The sequence below is a fragment of the Brachyhypopomus gauderio genome, chromosome 1 (assembly GCF_052324685.1).
Source record: "Brachyhypopomus gauderio isolate BG-103 chromosome 1, BGAUD_0.2, whole genome shotgun sequence".
Taxonomy (NCBI): Eukaryota; Metazoa; Chordata; class Actinopteri; order Gymnotiformes; family Hypopomidae; genus Brachyhypopomus; species Brachyhypopomus gauderio.
In genome coordinates, this window is record NC_135211.1 from 15,204,446 (window position 1) to 15,220,941 (window position 16,496).

Consider the following 16,496-nt stretch of genomic DNA (forward strand, 5'->3'; position numbering starts at 1 on the left):
ACACACACACACACACACACACACGGTGGAGTGGTGACTCCAGGAGCAAGATATGTGAAACACTGCAGAGTGTTTTCTCCTGCCCCCTTTCTTTCATGCTGATTGACAGGTTGGATAGGAGTGGGAGGAGCTTGTGCACCTGGCCTGGGTGAGCTCACACCTGGTTCTCACTTCTGTTTCGCTTTCTTTTGTCTCTTGACAGAAGGAGGCAGAGAAAATCTGATTTCCTTTGATCTAGCAGGTAATGGGGCTAACCGCTCACCTACACAACTTCCTCCAGAATCACATGAGGAGAGAGAGAGAGAGAAGGAAAGAGGGAGGGATAGAGACAGAGAGAGAGAAGGAAAGGGAGGGGTAAAGAGAGTGAGAGACTAGAGAGATGAGAAAGAGAAAGGGAGAGAGAGAGAGAGAGAGAGAGAGAGAGAGAGTAATGAAGAAAGGGTAAATAAAGACTGCTGTCACTACTCACAGCTCCTTCAGTTTGGGTAAAGTCTGGATGGCCTCTGGGAAACTTTTCAAGTTGTTAAAGTTGAGGTCTCTGAAAAGAGGGAAAGAAAAGTGTAATGATACAATAAGAGAAAAGTCCAATCCTTCTGCTGTTGTCACCCACCCCCCTGCAACAGGCCCAGCTAAATCAGCCCAGCAGCTGAGACCGGTGTGCCATCTCAGCACCGCACCAGTGAGGATTCAAATACAAAGCAGGTCCTGCCTTGCTGAAGATCCCTTCTGGGGTCAGTAAGGTGTTTGTGCCTTGTGAAGAGCCAACCAGTGTATCACGCAGCAGGGACACCACGGCACTCCCTAACCACAGAATTACAGGGTCACGTACAGGAGCTTGTCGTTGACTTGGGGTGGCACTGATTGAAACAGAGTTTAGCTCCTCTTCAAGATGGACACCTACTAATCTGTGGCCACGTTCGGCTGTCTCAAAGGAAAAGAAGTAAACCTCCAGCCATGTATATGGCCTCCTGTCCGGCAAAGGATTTAGTGGAAGACATCAGATCGGCTGCTCACTCGGTTTGTTGCTCGTCTTAGCCGCCACCCGATACCCTCCTGCATCTATGCCCCCGTCCCGACTCAGTGCCCTCCCCCCAGGGGACAGAGGACGTTGGCGTGTCCGCTTCCTGTCCTAATTGCGTCCAGAGTAAATAAAGCCAAGTCAGAGATGGCTATCTGCCTTCTCCTTCTCCTCGCCTCTTCCTCCACTTGCTGTGGGGGAGAGGGAAAGAGGGAGGGAGAGAGAGAGACGGAGGGAGGGAGAGATAGATGTGTGGTGGGGGAAGAGGTCCAGCTGGGGCTTTTAAACAAGCTTCCTATGTTCTTCATTAGCAGTGTCCACTCCTCACATTAATGAGCAGACAGTTCCGTGGCCCTCGGCACCATGGCCGTTCTCCTACACGGACGTGAGCAGGGAGGGACGACCGGAGGCCCTCGGTCTTCTCGGAAGAGGATGCGGCCACGGTGACAGGGAGGGAATCCGGTGCCAGCGGCTACATGCTAGGGTAACTAAACTCTGGATTAATGTAAACATACTTTTTGCCTCATGTACACAGAACTAGTAGCATGAAGAGAAACGTACACAAATGGCGGCCTATTGGCTGGTTGGAAGTAAACTGAGAGTGACACGGTGCTTTTAAAAAGGACGATAAATCACGGCTTATATGGAGCCCAGTGAGAGGCTGGCACTCTGGGAACGCCTCTGTACATATCTATAAAGCTATGCATTCTGAATCACTGATTGGCTGGGACTCCACCATGGGCTGTAACCTTCCCAGACCTGCCTGTAGAGGGTGCCAGAGAAGCAGCAGCAAAACTGAATATTGTGCATATACACCCCCTCATACATACCCCCCCCCACACACACACACACACACATTCTCTGCCCCAATAATCCAGATTGTCTCAGTGTACTAAATATTGGGGCACGAAGGGGGAACTCACAGAGTCTCTAAGTTGTCCAGGCCGTTGAAGCAGTTCTTCCCCATCTCCTGGATCCTGTTATTGTGCAGGTGCCTAAAGGAAGTCGAGCAGAGTGGCTCATCATTCAAAGGTCAGAGGTCATTTGTGCCCTTTCAGAGGTCACTATCACCCTTTCAGAGCTCATCCTGCTATCCTACCAAATTGACATTAATGCCTGACACAAACGCAAATGACCACAAGCACGGAGCGTAACAGACAAGAGTTCTCAAGGATTTATCACCTTTGAGACCATCTGTCCTCCTGTAATTTTCCAGTCATTTGAAAAGGCGCGTGGTTCATCACAGTCCTAAGAGAAGTGTGTTCGGGATGTCTCCGAGCGGAGAACTCATCAGCGATGCAGCGTGCGTGCCTATTTGCTCAGCCTACTTAACGGATTAATTGGCCTCCACTCCTTAGGCAAATATTTTCCAGCAGCAGGAATGTAATTGGTAAATCAGACCCAAGGAGAAGCTTCCAGAGAGGCAAATACAGAGAAACAGACTTGGGTTTCTTGCTTCAAATTGTCAACGCTTCGCTGCATTCTGGATTCTCCCTGTGTGTGTGTGTGTGTGTGTTTGTGTGTGTGTGTGTGTGTGTGTGTGTGTGTGTGTGTGTGGGTGTGGGTGGGCATGCATGCAGGTGTGTGTACGTGTGCTTGTGTGTGTTCTACAAGCAACCCAAGGTCCATATTTGTGCAGGAGGCTGATGGGTTTAGCCAGCGTGTGATAAAGGCCACACAGTCAGGGAATCAGGAATGAGGGTGGGGGTCCTTACAGGTGGGTGGAGGAGCGGGCCACAACTGCAATATATATATCCTCATTTACCCAACTCATCCGGCTAGTAGCATCAACTATTATGTCACAACCCCCCCCCCAAAAGGGGGTCCGTTAGGGCCCCTCTAATCACGCTCTCGTCCGGGGGTATTTGGTGAGACGTGTTGGTGGTGGTGGGAGCTAATGTTGCAGGGGGCGGGGTTTAGGTCAGGGCCGAGGGCCACTCACAAGACGACGAGGCCCGAGAGGTTTGCGAAGGCGCCGTCGGGGACGTGACTGATGCGGTTCAGCGCCAGCGTCAGAGCCTGCAGGTTCCCCTGGCGCTGCAGGGGGCCCACGGGAACTTCGCTCAGGTCGTTGTCGTCCAGCCAGAGGTGACGCAGCTGCTGCAGGCCATCGAAGCTGCCTGGGGGCACCTCGGTGATGCGGTTGGCGTCAAGGCGTCTGGGGGGACGACGACAAACAAAATAACAACAACAAAATTAGACCGAGACACAGCCGTACATATTAAGAGAGAAGAATGAACTGATCATACACACAGCACAATGTGTGTCAGCCTGTCACATCCTGAGGGAGAAACAAACATTTATCGATTATTACATATTTAGAAATAGTCTTGACTCTTTCCTTTTCCTTCATTGATCAGTAATAACTCTTTAAATTATATAATTTCTAGTGCTCTATTGCAGCCTATTATATTGTCTCTCTCTTATCTGTTATGTTTATCTTTAGGTGTCTCTTGATAGCTGCTTTGGCAACAGCTATCAACTTGAGAGAGAGAGGGAGGGAGTGGGAGAGAGAGAGAGAGAGAGAGAGAGAGAGAGAGAGAGAGAGAGAGAGAGACTGATCCAATCAAAACACTGAAGTGCTGACTTGACAGCAATTCAGAAATATGCGCTGTAATCACCAGTGTTTGTCTGGGGACAGATTTACACCTACTGAGCAAGAGTCTCTGGAGTTCATTTTTGTGCGTGTTCCATGGGTGAGGCATGCGTGTTCAGTCCTGCGAGTGTATCCTATAGGCTCGGCTGAGTCCTGTCGGCTGCAGAACACACTGCCGCCCAGCACAGCGCCATCCCATAAAACGCAGATCATGACGATGAGTTCAGGGACACGGTCTGCCCCGCCCCCTCCTGACCCGCCCACGGAGAGTCCAGGTGTGTTCAGGGCTTACTAAACAAGGGCCGCACCTCGCGGGCCCCCACGAGGGCAAGGCGCCAAAACACACCGAGTTCTGTCAAAAACTGCAGACACTTTAAAAACGATCCGAGTCGCTATAGGCACTTTTACCGGCAGATGGTCTGTACGTGCTGTGAGCTAAGAGGTGAGGAATGTGTTGAGAGGAAGAGAAATGCGTTTAAGGCGGTAGCCACGCGGAGAATTTCACACTGCTGATAAATCCTTTGCACAGGACAAGGGTAATAAATGGCCCCCCCCTCGCAACCGTCGCCGGCTTCCTCTGACCCGGGAGCGCCAGCGTCGGGGCGGCCTGGGTTCCACAGGTACGGATGTGTGATCCAGGTGCTGCTGAAGACAGAGCGAGGCTTTAATGTGTGGTCAGCACCAGCCCTGGGGACGCAGGCTTAGCCCCTCTCTCAGCATGGCCACTCCACTACCCTGCCACGGGAGCCAATCACAGGGAGGCGAGGGGGTGGTAGGGGGCGGGGGAGACATCCTGTTCATGAATGGCAGAGCAGGATCGAGCTGTAAAGATTGCGGAGCTTGAGCAGAAAAAACAACGGAAAAAAAAAAAAACAAGTCAGAGGTAGCAGTCGCGGCCCGGAAGGTCTGAAGGTCCGTGTGGAGTTCTGGAGTGTTCCGTGTGGAGTTCTGGAATGTTCTGTGTGGAGTTCTGGAGTGTTCTGTGTGGAGTTCTGGAGTGTTCCGTGTGGAGTTCTGGAGAGCTCCAGTCCTAATGAAGACGTCTTACACCCAGAAGACTCAGGTGGACCAACATACGTTCATTATGTGGACATTAACACAGCAACAGACACTAATGAGCAGCTAAACACACGTGCTTTTAAGAGTGGGATTTCCCCATACAACTGCATAAATATGTCTCGTAACAAAACCCTAACCACAACCACAAATCGAGCAAATCGGAAATCGTATCTTTTTTTATTGAAAGTTCAGTTTTTTACATGGGCACCAAATACACACAGACACAGACACAACAGTCTGGTCTGCAACGGTAGTCAAATATAGCAGCGTCTGACAGATAACAAGGTGTAAGTAACACCTGCTCTGAAAACTCCAGCCTCCGTCTTTCCCAAGCCCACATCAGCACAACTACTGGTCCAATGAGCCGGGCTACGGCAGCGCACTGCAGCGGTCTTAGGGATCACTCTACCCTCCACGGGGCGGCTGTGGAAGAAGGAATTACTCCCTGTCGCATTAGTGTGGCTCTACTCAAGAGGACATACAGTCAACTCAAGCTGAAGGCAGATACAGACATGCCCTGAACTTAGTCTTTAGCACGCAAACACACACACACACACACACACACACACACACACACACACACACACACACACACACACACACACACACACACACATGCACGCATGGGCGCACACGCACACAGATGCGCACACAAACGTAAACACGCACACAGTCACAGATTACTTAGTTTCATAAAACAGACAAAAAATAACTGCGGACATATTCTGTTTACATTCTCTGCTACGCTAATGGCTAACACTTTAGCCGACACACTATATGACCCGAGGTATGATTAACTCCTTGTAAATGGTCTGAGGTGTAATTAACTCCTAATTAGGCTACGATTCCTTTAGCATCTCCAAAGGCAGCACACGAGTGTGCAGTTGCCGTGAATTCAGCTATGGAGATGGGCACACAGTTCACACCACCAGGAACCAGGAACACAACCTCTACTTGAATGGACCAAAAAGCTCTCCTGGTAGTCCTGCGATGAGGCTATGATGTAGGGAGGAATAGGGAGAGAGAGAGAGAGAGAGAGAGAGAGAGAGAGAGAGAGAGACTGGGGCCATGTGGTGTGCTTTGTTTTCCAACCCTTTCTGAGCATGTTCACTGTGAGTGTCCCTGGGCTGTACTGACAGCCCTCTGACTAGTGTAACCAGCCCACGGTGAGGGGTGGAGGTGAGATGGTGGAGGTGAGGGGTGGAGGTGAGATGGTGGAGGTGAGATGGTGGAGGTGAGGGGTGGAGGTGAGGGGTGGAGGTGAGATGGTGGAGGTGAGATGGTGGAGGTGAGATGGTGGAGGTGAGATGGTGGAGGTGAGGGGTGGAGGTGAGATGGTGGAGGTGAGGGGTGGAGGTGAGATGGTGGAGGTGAGGGGTGGAGGTGAGATGGTGGAGGTGAGATGGTGGAGGTGAGGGGTGGAGGTGAGGGGTGGAGGTGAGATGGTGGAGGTGAGATGGTGGAGGTGAGGGGTGGAGGTGAGGGGTGGAGGTGAGATGGTGGAGGTGAGATGGTGGAGGTGAGATGGTGGAGGTGAGGGGTGGAGGTGAGATGGTGGAGGTGAGATGGTGGAGGTGAGATGGTGGAGGTGAGATGGTGGAGGTGAGATGGTGGAGGTGAGATGGTGAGGGACACATTCATGGGAGACTGCCAGTCTCTCTCCCTTCTCTCTGAAACTACAAATCCCTTGTCGCCTGTGTGTCTCTCTCCTGCAACCCCCCTCCCGGTTGGGCCTTCAGGGCAGAAGGCATGTTGACTGACAGATAGCTCAGAGTGTTCTGGTCCAAGTCCAGGATGACCGTGCCAGCGCATATTACAGGTCCAGTGCGGTGACCCAGATGCTTTTTTAAAAATAAATAGATAAATTAAATTTCAAAGAACAGAAGGGAGGAGGTGTCTGCCCAAGTGATAACGGTTATGAGCAGTTTTTTCCAAACACACAGCTGGACCAGCTCTCATAGCTGAATGTGTGTACATGCACACACACTCTCTCTCCCTCCCTCCCTCTCTCTCTCACACACACAATCACCACACACTCACACTTCAGTAAAAGAGTAATTACCCTTTATGGGTAGATATATGGAACATGTTTCTTAATAAAGAATTCTAGACATTTTAAACATACACTGTGTATGTGTGTACATGTAGTACATGTGTGTGTGTGTGTGTGTGTGTGTGTGTGTGTACATGTGTGTAACTTACAAAGACTGCAGAGCGTGAAGGTTCCTGAGGGCCGCGCTAGGAACGGTCTTCAGCTGGTTATTCTGCAGCATGCTGGGAAACACACGGAGCACACAGCTTATTTCAGGTCCACTTCTACACGCATCAAAGTGTAGGCTAGGAAAATATACACAGAAATGTTTGACTACCTCACACTGTTTCAGTCAAAATTGTCGCATGTGTGTGTGTGTGTGTGTGTGTGTGTGTGTGTGTGTGTGTGTGTGTGTGTGTGTGTGTGTGTGTGCTAAATCACCCCCTCCCCATCCTCACACCCTCCTCCCTCCTCCAGGGGGCACTGAGTCTGAGTGAGGGGACGTAGAGGGTCCACACCCACATCCTGCTGCCTTCGCCTTACTGGTTGACTCAGGGTGCCGCACCAGGTGGAAGGGCGTGACAGAGACTGCCTCTCAGGACTACTGTCAGCCTTAACATTCATCAATCTGCAGAAAGCCCGCAGGCTCCATTTCTGTGCTTCTCCGGTACAGGGCCTGATTCCCATGGTAATTAATTGGATAGGATGCCAGCTGCTAGTCATTAGCATAGACTACCTAGCATCTCAATTTCTAACCAAAACAGCCTCGGGACACAGTATGGTGGCTATAGCGGTCTATGGAGCTCCCTTAAAGATTGTCTAGGAAACTCAGATGCTGTTATAGGTAAAGGTGCCACTGGAATGACCAATCAGAATCTCTATGGAGCTTTAATTTCTCGTCATAGAGTATAGAAGACAGTTTGGTACTCCAGGAGCAAGGCTGTTACTATAGAAGCACGTTTGCCCACAGGATGTTCTCAGACTTGTTCTCAGAGACGTTTGTGGGAGTTGAGCCATCTTGAGTGAAGTGTAATTGGGAGCTTTTTACACTTCAGGTTAAACAGGGTGTATATGCAGTTCACAGCAGGGCAGGAAGAGGAAAGGAGAGCTTCATGCAAAGTAGAATAAAGGTGAAGCAGGCCACCGATACGCTGCATTTGAACTGGGCTCACAAATGTGCCAAAGCTGTAGGTGTTACATCACTACCATCACATACCAGAGCTGAGAGAGAGAGAGAGAGAGAGAGAGAGAGAGGTGGGGAGAGAACGAGGAAGAGGTAGAAGGACAGATATAAAGAGAGAGAGAGGCATAATAAGAAGGATAGTGAGCAAGCTAAGAGCGTGAGAGTGATGAAGAGATACAGAGAGAGATAGGAGAGAGGGAAAGATAAGAGAGAAAAACAAAGGGAGAGTGGGATAGTGTGTGTGAGAGAGAGAGAGAGAGAGAGAGAGAGAGAGAGAGAGAGAGAGAGATGGTCATCACTGCTATAGAGTAGCGAGATATGGTAATCCTGCTGCCTTCAATCAGTCTGGCAAGCCAGACAGTCTTCTGTCTTCTGACAGGAACATGTCTCACTCGCTACCATGGGTCTGTCACCGTGGCTGTGTGGTGAAGTCCGCGTCACGTCCACATGTGTACGTTCGTGCGTGAGGGTGTGTTTTTCTATGTGCTTACAGGACTTTGAGCTGATGGAGACCAGACAGAGCCTCAGGGTGGATGAAAACAAGGTCATTGCCTGCCAGTCGCCTAGAGAGAGAGGGAGAGAGAGAGAGAGAGAGAGAGGAGAGAGAGAGAGAGAGAGAGAGAGAGAGAGAGAGAACATTAAAAAAACTTTTGTCAACCCGAATTTAACAGCAGTGGAGGGACAAACAGAGAGAGAGAGAGAGAGAGAGAGAGAGAGAGAGAGAGAGAGAGAGGAGAGAGAGAGAGAGAGAGAGAGAGAGAGAGAGAGAGAGAGAGAGAGAGAGAGAGAGAGAGAGAGAGAGAGAGAGAGAGAGATGGCGTGAAGGAATGAAAAAGGGCCTGTAGAAAGACAGGGTGAACACATGATGGATGTGGTGGTGGAGGGTCCCACATGGCCGTGGTCCTGGTGGAGCTGGCCTGGCCGTTATCAGCCAGCTGCTGTCAGTGTGTGTGGTGTGTGTGGTGGCTGCAGCGTTTCAGTGTGACTAAAGCCCCACACACCCCTCTGCTCCCTCACAGCCTTCTCTACTCGCACCAGCGACGCGTCCAATTGGCTGACCGAGACACTCGGCAAGGTGGCGGAATGCGACAGCTCTGTCGCCACGGCAATGGGCTTGGTGTGAGCCAGGGAGCTGACAGCTAATTACACCCCGCAAACAGCATGCGCACACACACATACAACACACACAGAGACACACAAAACACACACACACACACACACACACACACAACACACACACACACCACACACACACACACACAAAACACCTTCTATTCATAGCAACCAAAGGAATTGTTTCTCTCTCAGTACTACAGCTCCCCTACATGAGAGACTTCCCCTACGTTTGTGTGTGTTTGTGGGTGAGCGCGTGTGTGTATCATGTGCTGACCAGGTATGCGCACGTTTTTGGCCGGAGACAGAGCCGGAGTCCATGTGGACAGAGGGAAGTTACACATGTGTACACGGCATAGATCCGTCATGATGGCAAAGGTGCCTGAGAAAGCTCGGTTTAGTGAATAATATTTGCATGTCCAAACACAGCACTACAAAGTCATTTTACTTTCTGACCTCTGTACCATAACATGATGCTGACGTATCCATATTTGGGTGGGAATTACTTATGTTTGTAATATTTCATTTGAACAAGAGCACAAGTGTGTGTGTGTGTGTGTGTGTGTGTGTGTGTGTGTGTGTGTGTGTGTGTGTGTGTGTCCAGGTGGAGGATCTACAGTTTCATTGAAAGCAGCCAGAGGAGGTTTATTACTCCTCTTATTTATGACCCGAGTGTTTCTCCTCCCTTTCCTCCCCCCCACCTTCATCTCCCGCTCTCTGCAACAGTAAAAGGTCTGAGGCCTACAAGAATTAAAAACCAACAGAGATGGAGTTACGAGGTTTGACTTATGACGCTGATGATGATCAGTGCTGTGGGGAGCACACACAGCTGCTCACCAAAGCCACACACCGAGGAGCCTTTCACCCCAAACCTAAGAACTTGGCTCTATGTATCTCAGACATGCGATTAATTTTCCCCCTCCATTTTCTCTCTCTCTCACTCGCAGTGAATCAGACGTGTTGCAGTCTCCGTGCGAGCAGGTAGGGGGCGCCCTAGAGCCCTAACCCTGTGCCAGACAGCTCAGTGGGGTTGTAGGCTTGCTGCAGCCTTCGAACCTCAGCACCCTCCACTGTGCCTGTTGCCAAGGGGAGCAAGTCAGCAGGGGGCCTCCTCCCATTGGACACGCAGCTCCAGATCCAGAGAGAGCTCGACTGGATAGAAGGGGTAGCACTTGGTAGGTGGAGGAGAAGGAGGGGATGGAGGAGAAGGAGGGGATGGAGGAGATGGAGGAGAAGGAGGGGATGGAGGGGATGGAGGAGAAGGAGGGGATGGAGGGGATGGAGGAGAAGGAGGGGATGGAGGGGTGGAGGAGATGGAGGGGATGGAGGAGAAGGAGGGGATGGAGGGGATGGAGGAGAAGGAGGGGATGGAGGGGGTGGAGGAGATGGAGGGGATGGAGGAGAAGGAGGGGATGGAGGGGATGGAGGAGAAGGAGGGGATGGAGGGAATGGAGGAGATGGAGGGGATGGAGGGGGTGGAGGAGATGGAGGGGATGGAGGAGAAGGAGGGGATGGAGGGGATGGAGGGGATGGAGGGGATGGAGGAGAAGGAGGGGATGGAGGGGATGGAGGGGATGGAGGAGAAGGAGGGGATGGAGGAGATGGAGGGGATGGAGGAGATGGAGGGGATGGAGGGGGTGGAGGGGGTGGAGGAGATGGAGGGGATGGAGGGGATGGAGGAGATGGAGGGGATGGAGGGGGATGGGAGGGGATGGAGGGGATGGAGGAGATGGAGGGGATGGAGGGGGTGGAGGGGATGGAGGAGATGGAGGGGATGGAGGAGATGGAGGGGATGGAGGGGATGGAGGGGTGGAGGGGGTGGAGGGATGGAGGGGATGGAGGGGATGGAGGGGGTGGAGGGGGTGGAGGGGGTGGAGGGATGGAGGGGATGGAGGGGGTGGAGGGGGTGGAGGGGATGGAGGGGATGGAGGGGATGGAGGGGATGGAGGAGATGGAGGGGATGGAGGGGATGGAGGGGATGGAGGGGGTGGAGGGGATGGAGGGGATGGAGGGGGTGGAGGGGGTGGAGGGGATGGAGGGGATGGAGGGGATGGAGGGGATGGAGGGGATGGAGGGGGTGGAGGGGGATGGAGGAGATGGAGGGGATGGAGGGGATGGAGGGGATGGAGGGGATGGAGGAGATGGAGGGATGGAGGGGATGGCCGTTTTGACTGGGAGAGCTGCAGCTTATCAGCCTGAAAGACCACAGAGGCCATACAGGTGCAACTCTGCCAGTACTACAAAGTCCCACCTGTTGAGAGAGAAGTGGAGGGAGAGGAGAAGAGAGGGAAATGAGGAGAGAGGGAGAGGGAGAAAACACACAATGTCAAGCAAAAGAGAGAGAGATTGTAATGGGAAAAACAGAACTACCCCGAAGACTAGGGGACAGCATAGAGAGAGAGAGAGAGAATTGAACTGCTTCCTTGAACTGAACTGAGCAACAGAGAATTGCTATGGCTTGTAGAGAGGTAAAGAGGAGTGAAAAAGGAGGGGTGAAACTCCTGAGGAGAAGCGATAGCTAGCTAGGCCTCAGACACACAGATAGGAGAGACGAGGTAAGGAGAAGGACAGAGACGTGGACCTCAGAGAGATAATCAGAGAGAGAGACCTCCGCAGACAGGGAGAGAGGGAGAACATCAGACAGAGAGAGCTCTCCCTCCTCTCAAAGTGATAGACACAAAAAGACAGACAGACAGAGAGAGAGATAGAGATAGAGAGAGAGAGAGAGAGAGAGGTTGGACTTTGCACACTTAGTTTCCATGACCATGATGTCTGGGAAGCGTTTGTTTAAATGTGTAGGAGGAAATGTATATAGAATGCTAACGCATCTGGTGTTCCTGCGTGTCCGGCTCCAGACAGGCGGCGCTAGGAGAGTGCTGAAGCCACGCCCCCCTCCAGGTCACAGGCTTTCCCTCCTTCTGGTTTGGACGAGTCCCTCAAAACCACCCAGTAGGTCACACACTCACTCTCACACACACACCCACACACACACACACACACACACAGGCCTCGGCACAGTGTGGTCACGCCTGATCTTTATTTGCCCAGAGCGTGTGTAATCTGTGCCGCGTGGCCAGTGATTGGCAGCGGTGTGGGCCCACAGCGCCCCCTACTGGAACAGGCCTGCCCCCACCAGCTGCTGCAGAGGGACAGAGCGCACATATCCCGCTGGGAACTATGACCTGCTCTTCCAGGATTTCTAAACTAGTGCGCCAGCCCGTTCCCAGTCAGAAGTTAAAAAAATAACAGGCTGGTCTCTCGTGGAAACTTCGGTGCGCAAGGCGTGTTAGCCAGAAGAAGAAAGGAAAGGCTTCAATATCATAGCAGGGCTGCTGCTTAGAAACGCATCTTCCTTTTTTAAATGACATAAACTGTAATTTCGGTGTTAACAGAGCCACTCTATCCACAGCAGGGCTGTGCAATATATTGTTTGCCAATCAGTATCGCGATGCCTTTTACAGCCCCTGATATCACAGCAGGCTGAGCATTCATCAGCAGCCCTGTAAACAACCACACACTGTTCCTCGTGCACACTCGCCATGCCGGATGAGATGCCTGTGGTGGTTTTGATTCATTACAGCAATCTTATGTTCCAACGAAAAGAAAGCATTATGAAAACGTGCTTACAATTTGTAGTAACATAATCACAACAAAGTATTTATGAACGTATCACACACTCGTTCTCTAAACAACGAACCTTAGGTTATCTTGGAAGTAATTTGAATCTGGAAACAAATAACAGGTAGACAGTAGGCCTTCTAATCACTGGAAAGGAACACTGTTCAGTGGTTTGTACTGAAATTAATAAACAAATAAAATAGAACTTAAGTCATGAGCAGATTTTTATACCATAACAGCAACAAGCTACTGTAACGATGCATAAGAAACTATGTTAACATCCACACACATAATTGCAAAGCCTGCCTAACTGAAACAAACGCAGCCATTTATAGACAGGCAAACTCACGTACTCAGTCTTACCTATCTACTACGAGAGACGCAGTTTTGGGAAGGATTAGTACCAGACAGTTTATCTACTGAGCTGAATGTACTTTGAGTGGGAGGTGTGTGAGTGTGTGTGTGTGTGTGTGTGTGTGTGTGTGTGTGTGTGTGTGTGTGTGTGTGTGTGTGTGTGTGTGTGTGTGTGTGTGTGTGTGTGTAAGGGAGGGAGGATTGCGTGACTGTTAGGTAAAAAATGTTCCTCTCTATTGCGGGTGTGTCCTTTACTCTTCCTAAGTCAGCCTGGAAGACACCATCCACGGGTCACAGTCACCCTGCGGCTACACACACACACACACACACTCCAATGTAACAACATAATTGCAACACTAATGACTAGCGGTGACAGACGTATCTCTTGTATGTAGGAGCAGGTCCTTGTAAGCATGGGCTTTCTTCTCCACTGTCATTTTTACTTTAATGCTTCTCTTGTATCTGTTTCACTTGCCATAGTCTCAAATCACTCGCATGGCGTCTGCCTAGGGAATCCTCTCCCACCATTACCAGCACAGAACCGATGTCAGCACAGCGCTCTTGGCTGACATACATCCGCTACGCAACCCGTCCGATCCAGCACCCGCGCTCCCCGACCGAACCGTCCTTCCAAACTCCAGTTGTCACGGAAACCATTGTTTTGCCCTCTTCCTTCCTGCCTTGCATTCCACGGCGCGACGCGCTGAGAAGCAAATTGCCATGTGACAGAGCTCCATGTTTGGGAGAGATTGGGGTGGCTGACAGACATGCTCGGGGGTAAGAAAACATACTCCCATCGACGAAAAGCAAAGAACGGGCAAGAGACGGGAAGCAAAGCAAGAATAACAATCAGCTCCGGCTTTTAGGAGGCGGTCAATGGAGCCGCTGGCTGGCGGCGTCACCTGATAGCAGGTAGACAGATGTTATCTGCGGTTCCCCGTGACGAGTGACTGAATGGGCAGAGAAAAGGCCAACAGGAGTGGGGGGAGAAGCCTGGCCAGCCTGGCTAGCGCAGACGCTCTGGCTTCTCATGCGCGGCTAGCGCATACACTCTGGCTTCTCACACGCGGCTAGCGCATACGCTCTGACTTCTCACACCCGGCTAGCGCTGACGCTCTGGCTTCTCACGCCCGGCTAGCGCAGATGCTCTGGCTTCTCACGCCCGGCTAGCGCAGATGCTCTGGCTTCTCACGCGTGGCTAGTGCAGACGCTCTGGCTTCTCACGCGCGGCTAGCGCATACGCTCTGGCTTCTCACGCGCGGCTAGCACAGACGCTCTGGCTTCTCACGCCCGGCTAGCGCAGACGCTCTGGCTTCTCACGCCCGGCTAGCGCAGATGCTCTGGCTTCTCACGCGTGGCTAGTGCAGACGCTCTGGCTTCTCACGCGCGGCTAGCGCATACGCTCTGGCTTCTCACGGGCTAATGTGGTCTGTCTATTTAATGTGCGCTCGCGCAGTGTCCTGTGCTCGTCGTTGTCTAAAGTCTACACGTCTCAGTGTGTGTGTATACGTGTTCCGTGTGCGCTATTGCGCAATTACTATTTAAAATAAAAGTGACGTCAGTCTAAAGGAGGATTCAGTGTCTCATCCTTCGCCACGACCCCATCGTCACAAACAGATATTTAGACAACTGCTAAAGACCAGCTCTTCTGTTACACAAAAATTAAACATATAACCGCCTCCATCGAGTGGCTAGAATAAAACGGTCTGAGATAAGACAACGTAGCGAGGGAGAGAGCAAAGGAAGAGTGGAGTGAAGGAGAAGAGAAGCACCAGTGGAGACTCACAGTTCCTCCAGGTATGTCAGGTTCTGGAACACATTCGCAGGCAGCTCTGTGATGTTGTTCATACTGAGGTCACTGTGGAGAGGAAAACACACACGCACACACACACACACACAACACACACACACACACACACACACACACACACACACACATTTAGCAATCAGATGCTTCCATATTCCAGATGGCTACTGTTCACAGTTCAGCAGACTAAGGCACAGAGCCAGTTCATATTACACTTCTCTGCAGAGTTTAATAACCCCGTGAGGGCTAACGCCTGTTTGTAGAATGGACTGGAGGTTCTTGGTCAATTGAGGCTCCCCCACATGAAGAGGAGGGCGGTGGGTGGGAGAAGGAAGGAATTACTACTTATTCTGCACACTCACACTCTTTTGTACAGTACTGTACAGTACAGCAACACTATAACACTGTAGCAGCAACTCATACATAACAGCAGTATTTCTGAATCAATTATATATTTACTGCGTTCACATACCCATTGTGTACTCTATATTTGTCTTGCATGTACACTTATGGAAAACTCCAATTTCACTTTGAGGATTAATAAAGTGTTATCTCCATATGATGACAACAATTCTGAAAAAAAAAAATTGTAAGGGTCCCTCCCTCCCTGTGTGAATGTGTGGCTTCACACTCTTGACAGGCATGTGAGCATATGATGATAATCTAAAACAGACCCAAAAAAAGATTACGTGCGGTTGTTTTGCTGTTTAGACTTCAAGGAAGAATCAGACTGGTAATCAGGTATTGTGGGGTTGGGTAGGGTGGGGTTCAGAAGCATGTGCCTTCCGAACTGAAGACTTCCAAGATCAGCATCTTCTCAAAGCGGTGCTGCAAGTCTGTGAACTTTGGGCGTAGCGTTTGGGCAGTCCCCGTTGTTGAGCGGTAAGCGTCTTCGCCACGCCTACCTGCACTTTCTGCTCATCTTCCACAATGAATCACCAAATCTCCGTTACGGCCGTTCCCATAGCGAGGGCGTGCACCTGCGCCGCCCGTGCCATCACGTTTGCGTCGAACCCGGCCAGCGTCCCCGAGCCCGCACTCGTGCTCCGGCAGTTCAAACGGCCAGCCTGCCACGCCTGAGAGCGCAGATAAGGCCTGATTCCAGATCAGTCGCAAAGATGGAGGAACGCTACAATAATAGAAAGGAATCCTAAACGAGAGCTTATCGGAGCCCTGATCACCAGTGCGTGATACTGTACAATGATAATTTGGCTCTCTTGTCATGCAAGTATGACATCATAGGAGCACAGGCAGCGTGGGTGGCTGTTAGCAGCTCGCTCTGCTCATTAATGTGCATCACATGACCCTGTGAGGATGAGCCCGCACTTGAGGGTCTTCATATACCAAAAATACACCCCAAACAAAAGCCCCAAGGCCCAAGCCTTCTTTCTCTTCTCTCTCTCTCTCTCTCTCTCTTTCTCTCTCTCTCTCCTCTCTCTCTCTCTCTCCCCCTCTCCTCCTCTCTCTCTCTCCTCTCTCTCTCTCTCTCTCTCTCTTTCTGAAGCTCTAAGAAGAGAGGAACACAGCTTGGAGAAAGCGCAGCATGTAGCAGCATGACAAAAATGTAGAAGTGTTTTCCTTGCTCTGTCTCTGTCTCCCTGATCTTCCTCCGTCTGTGTCCCTCTCCCTGGTCTTCCTCAATCTGTCTCTGTAACCCTGGTCTTCCTCCATCTGTCTCCCTCTCCCTGGTCTTCCTCTAACTGTCTCCCTCTCCCT

The 16,496-nt window shown here is 51.2% G+C and overlaps 1 protein-coding gene across 1 annotated transcript in view; it reads right to left on the reverse strand.

Moving 5' to 3' along the window:
- lgr4 (leucine-rich repeat containing G protein-coupled receptor 4) overlaps positions 1-16,496 on the reverse strand; it is a 39,851-nt gene that overhangs the window by 8,585 nt on the left and 14,770 nt on the right. Inside the window, exons 2-7 of the mRNA XM_076998760.1 lie at positions 14,760-14,831; positions 8,380-8,451; positions 6,876-6,947; positions 2,961-3,176; positions 1,942-2,013; positions 470-538 (exon numbers count right to left, since the gene is read on the reverse strand). Coding sequence (XP_076854875.1) covers positions 470-538; positions 1,942-2,013; positions 2,961-3,176; positions 6,876-6,947; positions 8,380-8,451; positions 14,760-14,831 — 573 coding nt within the window. The remainder of the gene's footprint in view (positions 1-469; positions 539-1,941; positions 2,014-2,960; positions 3,177-6,875; positions 6,948-8,379; positions 8,452-14,759; positions 14,832-16,496) is intronic.